The sequence below is a fragment of the Dipodomys merriami genome, unplaced genomic scaffold, assembly GCF_024711535.1.
Source record: "Dipodomys merriami isolate MVZ:Mamm:240054 unplaced genomic scaffold, mDipMer1.0.p SCAF_7, whole genome shotgun sequence".
In the NCBI taxonomy this organism is placed as follows: Eukaryota; Metazoa; Chordata; class Mammalia; order Rodentia; family Heteromyidae; genus Dipodomys; species Dipodomys merriami.
The window spans coordinates 14,465,147-14,476,115 of NW_027206290.1; the positions used below are offsets into that span (position 1 = coordinate 14,465,147).

Here is a 10,969-nt window from a genome sequence, read left to right on the forward strand (position 1 = left end):
AGATGCTGTTACAATCACAGTTTGCATCCAAATGAGCTCTGGTGATTATCCAGTTAGATGACATCATGGGACTACCTCTTCAGCATAATTAATTCACCAATTCATCATAGAAATACTTCTAATGACTGAGATGGCAGGCTCTTATCGGTTCCCCCAAATGACTGTCAACTCAAATACCAAGACATTGTATTACAGAAAACAGATTCTCCTTCCCCCTCCCCCCCCCCCCCCCCGGCCGCCCAGTTCTCTAAGTGAATGTAGAATAATGGATCTCATTAACAACAAAATTCTGTTTGTTCATGAAGCATCTGAATAGGATATTTTTAATGTTCATCTAACCATGCTGAATGGTGCTTGGGAGACAGGAAGGATTTCTCTACCCAAGCTCTTAGAGTGATATATTTATGTATTAGTGCTGGTTTAGATGCATTATGCCCTTCCAAAATTCATATGCTGGAACTTAAAACTACAATATGATAATACTGAGGGAAAACTTCAGTTGAGTGATTAAGTAATGAGGGTGCAGCTCTCCTAAATGGGCCAGAAAGGCAGGCACTGGTGGCCCACACCTATAACTCCTAGCTACTCAGGAGGCTGAGATCTGAGGATCACCATTTGAAGCCAGCCTCAGAAGGAAAGTTGGTGAGACTCTTTATCTCCAATTAATCATCCAAAAGCAAGAAGTGGAGCTGTAGCTCAAGTGGTAGAACGCCAACCTTGAGTAAAAAAAGCCCAGGGATAGTTCCTAGGCCCTGGGTTCAAGACTGAGGAGTGGCACACATACATACACAAAAGGCTAGAAGTAAGTTAGACCTTTTAATGCTTCTGCATCCTTTTTACCATATAAGAATGAGGAGCAAGATACATGACACTAAGCCTTCAGCTCTTAATCCTAGCCTTCCCAGTATACAGAACTGTAAGAAATAAATTCCTGTTGCTTATAAATTCTCTAGCTCAGTTATTTTATTATTGCGGCAGGAACACACAAGACTAATACAAGGAATCTTCATAAATTTCTACATGTACAGAAAATGGAGATCTGATTGGCAGAATGACCTGGAAGTCAAAAAGAAAGTATTTTGAAGACTGAGAATTTAGAGGACTGTGTACCGCTTGCCTTGCCCACTCCCCACCCCCACCCCACCCTCCAAGAAACTATGAATTCTGTTCAGAATAGCTTTACAGGAACTCAAAACACTCAAAACTAAATATCTTCTACAACAAGATATTTTCCTGTCTATAGATTGTAGGGCATAATTCTGTTAAACAAATTAGAGAATATTTTTGTATATGTATGTGTTGGTACTAGGCCTTGAACTCAGGGCCTTGTGCTCTTGCTTGTTATTTTGTTGTTGCTGTTATTGTTCAAGGCTGGTGCTCTGCCACTTAAGCCACACCTCCACTTTCCTGTTTAGCAAGTTATGTTATTTCTATTACTATTTCACTTCGTTGCCAACTGAAATCCCTGGTACCATAAAGATCTTAACAGTTTACCATATCAGTTTGCCTAGATTTTCCCTGAAAGAGGAAATTATTATTATATGTGAAATAAGAGTTGCAGAAAATATTAGATATATCTGTAAACTAAGATAGGATAGAAATACTGGCTTCAAGAGCAATTTCAATAATACCTACAAAGTGGGAAATTTATGACCTTGAGAAAAGTATTACTTGAACCAAAAATAATGACTAAAACCTCAAAATAAAAGTATGGCTCATGGCATGAAAAAAATTAGCTTATTTCTTGCTTATCAGTCAACACCACAATGAAATTGTCATGTATGACATAAAGCCTCACTTACTTTGAAGTGAACCTTTAGGACTTGATTGCTATACAAACTCAACTGTGCCATTATTCTCATTATTTGTTATGAGCTCTGAAAGTATAAGCTCTGAAGATGTAATGATTACTTCTACACAGGGTCATGTTCCATGCCAACTCCTAGCTCCAATTGTTTTCACTGAAGCATTGAAAGTTTTCATCTGTATCAGTACTAAAGAAAAGCTTTTTTCAAATCCTCGTTTTGTAAAAGTGTGTTAGCAATATTTTTAAAATATCAATTGTGTTGGTGCCAGTGGCTCACGTCTGTAATCCTAGCTATTTAGGAAGGAGGCTGAGATTTGAGGACTGAAGTTTAAATCCAGTTTAAAATGTCTGTGAAACTCTTATCTGTATTTAATTACCAAAAAAGCTGAAAGTGGAGCTGTGGCTCAAGTAATAGAGTGCAACCTTGAGAGAAAAAGTTCAGGGACAGCATCCACACTCTGAGTTTGAGTCCCAGTACCAACACACACACACACACACACACACACACACACACAACACCCCAAATGTAAAATAGAAATGTAAAATAGAAAAGTAGAATTATTCACTGTTCAATACTCAAGTATCAGTTTCTAGATTAAGATCCATTGCTATTATTTCCTAGGTCCATTCTTTCTCCCAAGTATTCATACTCAAGATGGGGTGTAGCTCAGGGCTACAGCACTTGCTAAGGCACCGACTTCTAGCACTAAAATAATGCACACATTTGATTTACCTGGTTTACTGCAAAGATGATCTGATCATATACGTCCCTTTGTGTGTACACTGCATACGTGTCATCCATTCGGTCCATGTATCCTTTCAGGAAGAGGTGCTTGAAGGCTATTGTGTTTTCTTCCTTGAAAGCTACCACCATCTGGTTACTGAGTCCAAAAAGGACCAGCTTACAAGGGAAAAAAAAGGAATGACAGGAGGGTGAAAAATCTAAACAGCAAAAGAGGAGGGAAATGGTGCAGGGGCTTGAATGGTAAACAGAAGAATCTGCAATGAATTGTGTAGGACAAGAAGGCTTGAAGCTGCTGAATAATCTTCTTCCTGGGCCTCATTACCATGCCAGGGACAATAAGACCCAATTAGAAGTTATCCTTGCGATGAATCCCTAAATTAAAGTGTAAGAATTCAATATGTCCTTAATAGTCATGTAGGGTTGACCCCAGACTTTTGTGTGAAACTCAATCATTTAAAATAAGATCACTTCATAGCATTGTAATGGTAACACTAGCTCTTTCAGTCAGACCCAAAGCTGGTGCACTCCAATTGTCTCTTTCATCTTCTTTTCACCCCCACCCCCCACCAAACCACTATCTACCCCATCACCCCTTTAGAATGCATATTCTGGCTTAGGTAAATCCAAGCTGAGGCGGAGATGCCCTACATGGAAATAGAAAGAAACACATCACCTATATGCTAGATACTCTTCCAGGAATTTCCTTCATAGTTCTCTCAAATCCATAGTACAGTTACCAATTATAAATTTATGAATGAGTGCACAAAGACCCACAAAAATTAAGTAATTTTTTCCAAGGCACACCTAGCAAGTATATAGCCAAAATTGTAACCCAGGCCCAATAGATTAAATCTCTATCCATCCTGTTATGCTATGAAAAGTAATTCAGGGTCTGGTCAGGAAAAATATAAAGTAATCTTTCTCACACTTGCCTCTTGTAATGTATGACCTGAACCCACACCATTTCACCCTCTATATGTCTCATTTCTGAAGAGTCTCTTTAAGCTAAGTATCCTCACTTAAGTCCTAATAGAATGACAAGTTGATATGCTAGGGATGTTATGTCTATTGAAGCTGATAACAACAAACCTCCAAAGATTTCCCAAAGATATCCTTGCCAAGTTATTCAATTACATGAGTCCCTCCCACATGCCAACCATGAATTAGGTACTGAGGATAATGAGAAGATAATCAGCTCTGGCCCTCAAGGACTGCCTGAGAGGATGACCATATTCAGAAACTGACCAGGTAGTAGAAGCAGCACTTTTACTAGGGTGCACATTATTGTAAACATCTTCTTACTTACCATTATTAGTGTTGTAGACATCTCCTAATTTATAGAACGACTCAATAGTGTGGGTTGCACACCTATAATCCTAACACTTATCAGGAAGAGGTAGGGGTATTATGACTTCTAGGCCAGTCAGGGTTAAAACAACAACAACAACAAAAAAAAAAAAACAGAAAGAGAAACACTCCTTTCCTCAGGAAAAAGATAATCTGTCACCTCATTTGCTCAGTGATAAAGTTACCGTTATGTCATATGTGACTGCTCAGCTACGGATTAAGGAAATATTATAAGACCCCTTCAAGTTCTTTTTAATAATTTACCTAAACACTTTCTATGTGCTAATTCCAATAGGTTTAAACCATCAATTGATTTTCTTATTGGCCACCTTCGTAATTATAGGAGAAGAACTCTAGAAAGGATCAAGAATTATGAATATGTCTTAATATAAATCTGAGTGTAAATCTCAGCCCTACCCTTCCAGTTTCCTAACATGGCAGGTTATTTTCAGTGTTCTTGTCTGTGAAATAGATACCACTAACCATCCCCAATTTAAGAATTGAACATGATGACATCTGTAAAATATTTAGTCTGACACAGCAAATACTCATCATCCCTATTAATTTCTGTTTTGTTTTTACATTTTTATTAGCCTTGATTAGTTATACTAGAGAATTTCTTTTAGACATGTTTATATATGGATACAGTGAGCCTTGATTTGACTTACACAGTCATTCTCCCTCATCACCCCTCCTCTCTTCTGGTACTAATTATTATTCTAAGCAAGAAACATTCATATTTAGTCAATGCAGACTTTTCTTCCATATAAAGCAACCTGATAGGCTTTTTTTCTGAATGTGACACATTATCACTGAAAGCTAAGAGTTTCAATTCCAAGTGGCAAATAACTATAGTGAGATACTGACATCCTGTTTGTGATATTGAAAGGAGTGTATCTGCCCCGTAGATCTTCATTCTTCCACTGACTAGCCAGGTGACTTTCTGAAAACTATAAACACCATTTTCCTCCTCTGTTAGATGAAAGGAGCCATTATTTACCCAATGGAAGTGATTGGGCAGTCTTGACAGAATTAAATGAAATAATGGACCAGAATGGTCTTTTCCCTTTAAAGCAACCTTTAATATTCAAAACTTCAGCAAGAAACCCACTAACCTTCTATAAGTGTAGAAATGTCATTAGCTCCTACCAATCACATGAATTTTTTCTCAATTAAAATTAGTAATGTCAAGCCAGGCATATTGTAATTACAAGCCAGGCTTGTAATCTTACTCTAAATCCTTGTGAAGCTGAAGCAGGATTGCTACAGATTTCAGGTCAGCCCAAGCAATGTAGCAAGGCCTTGTCTTTAAAAAAGAAAAAAGCAGTAATGTCAGGGTTTTGTTTTGGTTTTAGCTTTATAAATCTCTCCAATACATGTTTTTACTATGAAGAGTGAATAAAAATAAACCCAATCACAACTATTATCACTCCTAAAATCTTTTTTCTTTTTGCTCTCTTGCTTCTAATGAGAAATAATTACTCTACCCAGAAGAGTATCATAAAAAAAAATACATCATAACTGATGATGGATGTATGGATCAAGCTGTACAGCACTTGCCTAGCAAACAGAAGGCCCTTAGTTCAAACTGCATTACTGCCTAAATTAAAATAACATGTACAAGTGCCACAAAATATGGTTTCACAAAAAAAATTGTTTTGGAAGAAACTAAGGAAGTTAGACTCAAAATTTCTCTTTCAGCTACAATACCATCTTGTGTCTCACTAGCTAATATCAGTTCTCTGTGTTAACTCTGTATCCTCCCCTGCCTAGCTCTCATGATCAAGGGCTGTGGGAAGCCAAGAGCTTGTCTATAGCAGAAACATGTTAAGTTTCTAAAGAGAGAAATGCACAAGGGACTAACCAGGGAGGAAAAGAAATTCCCTATGTTAGGAGATTGCTAGCTTCTAGAAATGATACCTTCCTTTATACCTCTTGATTAGAATCCAAATATTAATTTTTTCTACTCCTGAAAACTAATTAAATGGGTGACTAAAATGGTAACTTCATGAAAAGTGAGAAAACAAAAAAAAAAGAAAAAAGAAAAAAAATCTCCACTAACTCCACTCCCATTTCTGTAGTTTCTTCATACTAAATATTCTCACTTAAATACTGTAATAAAGAAAAAATGGTTAAATTTTGTTTTTCTTTATTTATTGCTCTCTATTACATATGCAGTTAATGGGAAGAAGAGAAAGAAAGAAGGAGGAGGAGGAAGAAGAAGAGGAGGAGGAATTACCCACTATTTTTTGTAATTTAACAAGGCTTTTATAAAACTCTGATCTGAGATGCTTACCTGGATGGTGACCGTGGCAATTTTTAGGATTTGGATAGCAAGTTTCCATGGTTTTCTACCTCGAGCCCAGAACTTCTCACATGGATTCATGAAAAAAAATTTGAGTTTTCGCCTCATCTGGTCTTCTAATAGCAGTTGCTCGGTTGGAGAAGTGTGCTGGTTGAAAGTGCAGCGATTTTCCTCTTCGTGAGAGCTGCAGCTACTTATCACTACCTCAGGATTTGCCATCTCTAAAGGGAGAAAAATAGACAACCCGATATTTCCACTCATTGAGAGGACACAGCTGGTATCATTTGCTGTGGCAGCGGTGTCAGGAGGAAGCCCAGACAAAAGACCTGCTGTCACATAGCACTGCAGTGGATCTAAAGTGCACTTGAAACTTTACAGAATTGAAGGTAAAGTGTCACTTTTTAAATTTGTTTTTACTAAGAAGTGAAATTTTCAGTGACATTGTCCAAAAAGAAATGTACTCTTGACCTGACTTATGTAACTCACTCCTCTATAACCTGTATAACAATTTTAAAAATTACAAAAATAAAAAAAGGGGGGGCTGGGAAGGTGGCTCAGTGGTAGAACGCTTGCCTTGCATGCATGAGGCCCAGGGTTTGATTCCTCAGCACCACATAAAAGCAAAAAAAAGCCGGAAGTGGTACTATGGCTCAAGTGGTAGAGCGCTAGCCTTGAGCTGAAGAGCTGAGGGACAGTGCTCAGGCCCAGAGTTCAGGCCCTATGAATGACAAAAAATAAATAAAATTAAAATAAAAAAATGAATTTTCACCTAGTCGAAAGTTAGCAATCCAAAGTCTACTCCTCTTAGTAAAAGGCCATATGTATGCATAATGTATACAAGAAAGAGAAAATATGAATAATAATAATGATGATGTGTACCCTTATATAATTGAGACAAGCACCAAATGAAACTGTAAACAAACCTGGATGCCATAACTCACACCTGTATTCCTTGCTACTCAGGAAACTGACATCAGAGTTCAAAGCCAGCCTGGGTCAAAAAAGTCTTGAAGACTCTTACCTACAATTATCTACTAAAAACCCAAAGGTAGAGGTATGGCTCAAGTAGTAGAGTGTCAGCCTTGAGCAAAAAAGCTAAGCAAGAGCACAGGTCCCTGAGTTCAAGCCCCAGTATAGGCACCTAAATACATACATGCATACATGCATGCATGCATGCATACATATATGCATACATACATACATACATACATTTTTAAAATTGTAAACAAATGTCTTGCACCATCTAGCACTAAGCAAACAGCTTCACTTAAGCACTTTCCCCGGCCCCACAGCAGACACAATCACTTCTTAAACAGCCAGCAAGATTCTCTGTGAGTGACAGAGCGAGCCTGGAGAACTGACCTGTTGTTTTGCTAAAGGGAAGCTGGACAGGCAAGTGCAGTCCAGTCTCCAGCCAGTCCCATCCCTTGTATTCACTTTTCATTGAAGGCCATATAATTACATAACACATTTTATTTTCAAAGTAGTTTGTACCAATTGTTTCTTTTGTCTCTTTGAAAGGAAAAAAATGACAGAGAACTCACTCTAGAGATCCTTGGATTTTTCCATCAGACAAATATTGAGACTATGGCAATCTATTCAAAATCATATACCCCAATCTCCCCATAGAAGGGAGTCCTTCCATACAGAACAGAAAGCCTGGATGAATTCAATGCTTTTATAATAAAGTATTAAATGAGGGGAAATACTTTTACCTATATTTGAGGGAACTTAAACTGTGTTTATATAATATCTAACATGTCACAGTTTGAGTGCATTTCTCTTCCCAATTCTAGAAACTCATGTTTTGATTTGAATCCTAATATTGGCAGCAAAGTAACATTCCTGAAAGTCGATATTGGCTATAAAACTAGTCATGGAGAAAGTTTTAAATGCTTGATTAATTAAAAGATTAATAATGATATTGCTGAGTGAATAAAGCATACAATATTGTGAGATATTCCATATAGCGTTACTGTGAATGCAAAATTGAATAATTATACTAGAAACTCTGTTTTGGTGTTTAAAATGCATGTCAAAATATGGGCAATAATTCTTAGTCAAAAAACATAAGGAGAGAAAAACACTCATTAATCTTTTAGGATAGTCACTCAAAGCTATCTTATTTTCTTCTAAAAGGTAGAATATTTCAGCCATCATTTACATAAGTTTATCCGTGGGACCTAAAGCAAATTATGTTCATAATAATGAATACCAACATAATAGTGAAGTTGATATTTGTGAACTGCAGATCTGAGGTCACATTAAACACGTTCCATTCTGAAACGGAGAAAATTAAACTTTAAACAAAGTAGCCACATCGTGTAACAGTAGCCCACAGCAACAAACAGACAATGAGCCAACCACAGTTAATTTATTCAGCACATCGGCAGCACCAAGTCGTTCCAGAAGCAAACTCATTTCATTCAGGACTGACTCCTAAAGTTGCCACACGCCTTAGTGGAAGCCTTTCTGGCCTCTCCCCCACCCCACCTCCCCCAGCTGAAGGAGTATTGGCAGCTATTCTTCACATCCATCCACCCAGGGGCCCGGGGAAGGCCGGGTGGGCGCAGGGCCCCTCGGGAGTCTCCTATCTGCCATATCAATCATGCTCTTAGAACGCACACTCGCAGCTGTGGAAAAGCTAAAGATGGACAGGTAACTGCACAGGCCTCACAGTTGACAACCCAACGCCACTTGCTTCCTCCAAGCAGACATTTCCTACTTCATCCCACACCACTTTCAGGCTTGTTTGTTTGTTTGTTTTGCGCCGATCGAGGTGGCGGGTGTCTGCAGGGCCGAGGGCCTGCGCCCTCGAGCACTGTCCCTGGAGTGAGCTGCTGTCTGCGGCCCTGATCAAAGCCTGCTTCCCGACAGCCTCCAGGTCCACCCCACCCCACCCACCTCCAATGAGAGGACGATCCGAGCAGCCGGCACCCAGCCCAGCAACGTCAAGACCCTATCCGAGGACTCGCGGCTGTGGGCGGCCGTTTGCGGGCCGGAGTGCAGGCCTCGTCGTCGGGGTGGTGGCGGCCGGGGCGGGGCGGAGGGACGGCGCCCCTGCCCTCGGCCGCTCCAGCCCCGGGCTACTCCGGGTGGGGATGCTCGGGGACCAGCCACCGGCCCCGCAGCCGGCCCACCGTCGCCGCTACTGACCTGTGGCGGGCGGCGGGGCGGGGGCTGTGCGGACCACATGCATCTCGCACCCGGCTCCCACCTGCGCGCCCTCCATGGCGCCGACGTCCGGGGGCCCGACCCTCCCGCGCTGTGTCACCCGAGGCTCGTGACATCGCAGTCCCGCCCTGAGCGCCGCGGGGCTCGGCTCCCACGACACCTGATGCCTCCGGGCGGCTCCGGGCGCGGCTCACCTGCGGCTCGGCGCGCGCGGAGGGGGCGCCCGGCCCGGGGACCGCGGGCAGCCGGCGGGGAGGCGACCTGGCTTCGGGGACCCCGCGCGGCTCAGCCAGCCTCTGGGGCGCCGGCCCGGCCGAGTCCAAGGGGAGCCGGGCCTCCGCCCCCCCCACCCCCCCGCGTCCCGCCGCCCCGGATCGCGCCCCTCCCCCGCGGCTCGGTTCCCGGCCACGCCCCCCCGCGGCCGGCTGGACAGGTGCTGTCCCGTGGAGCACGGCTGTGTCCCCAGCGCCGGCCCCGCCACCGGCTCCTGCCCGCACCATCCCCCGCACTGTCCACTAGCCCTGGAAAACCTCCGAAGCAACCTGAAGAGAAACACCCGATGGAGACTTGGACCTGTAACTTTTGTTCTTTACAGATGCCGGTCAGTTCCTCTATCAGGCCCTCCGGGAGAAGGCGCGGCCAGGGTGCAGGGGACCAGGGGGAGGCCCACTGGCCCAACAGAGGCCATTCCTGATGCTCGTGGTTCTTAACTATTGGAAATGCATCTGGAAAGCTCTTTGAAACACAGCTTTCTGGACTCGTGGGCTTTAGTATACGTGTGTGCTTCTCCAACATGTTCATGGCCACCAAGGTCCCTGTGGTGGTGAAGCTGTTGTCACAGAATGACAGGTGAGCAGCGAATCTCCCTGTAAGGGCACGGTGTTCTCGGGGAGCCAACATGCCAGGCATAGTATAGGTCCTAGCCAACTGTTCGGTACTTATTTGTTGAATAAATAATCTTCCCCTTCCAGGAAAAAAAAAAAAAAAAAAAAAAAACAAATCTTAGCCAGGCGCTGGTGCCTCATGCCTGTAATCCTAGCTACTCAAGAGGCTGAGATATGAGGATCAAGGTTCAAAACCAGCCCAAGCAGGAAGTCTGTGAGACTCTAATCTCCAATTAACCACCAAAAAAATCAGAAGTGAAGCTGTGGTTCAGGCTCAGGGACAGCACCCAGGGCCCTGAGTGCAAGCTCCATGATCGACAAAAATCAAGCAATCAATCAGTCTTAGCCTGTATCAGAAATGGATCCATACTTTGGTTAATTTTAATTAATATCAATGTGAGTGTGTGTGTGTGTGTGTGTGTGTGTGTTTGTGTGTGGCCCCATACTGATTTCTGGGACTCAGGGCCTTAAGCTGCCCCTGAGATTTTTTTCCAGTCAAGGTTGGGTTTCTACCTCTTGCCACCTTCCACTTCCAGATTTTTTGCTGATTAATTAGAGATAACAGTCTTAGGACTTTTTATGCACAGGCTGGCTTCAAAGCTGGATCCTCAGATCTCAGCCTCTTAAATAGCTAGGATTACATGTTTGAGCCACCAGTGCCCAGCTTCTTCAACCTGAATTTGTTTTAATTTGGTAGGTTTTGTTTG

General features: G+C 42.1%; 1 protein-coding gene across 3 annotated transcripts in view; it reads right to left on the bottom strand.

Annotated features, from left to right (window-relative positions):
• Window positions 1–9,704, bottom strand: part of Mcoln3 (mucolipin TRP cation channel 3) — a 28,650-nt gene extending 18,946 nt beyond the window's left edge. The window contains exons 1-3 of one of the 3 annotated variants that reach the window (XM_070007477.1): window positions 9,573–9,704; window positions 6,196–6,425; window positions 2,541–2,708 (exon numbers count right to left, since the gene is read on the bottom strand). In XM_070007477.1, coding sequence (XP_069863578.1) covers window positions 2,541–2,708; window positions 6,196–6,423 — 396 coding nt within the window. In that variant the 5' untranslated portion in view covers window positions 6,424–6,425; window positions 9,573–9,704. Of the gene's footprint in view, window positions 1–2,540; window positions 2,709–6,195; window positions 6,426–9,108; window positions 9,155–9,360; window positions 9,461–9,572 lie in introns of those variants that run through there. The other 2 variants (XM_070007475.1, XM_070007478.1) reach the window with 2 other exon arrangements.
• Between the last annotated feature and the right edge of the window lie 1,265 nt (window positions 9,705–10,969).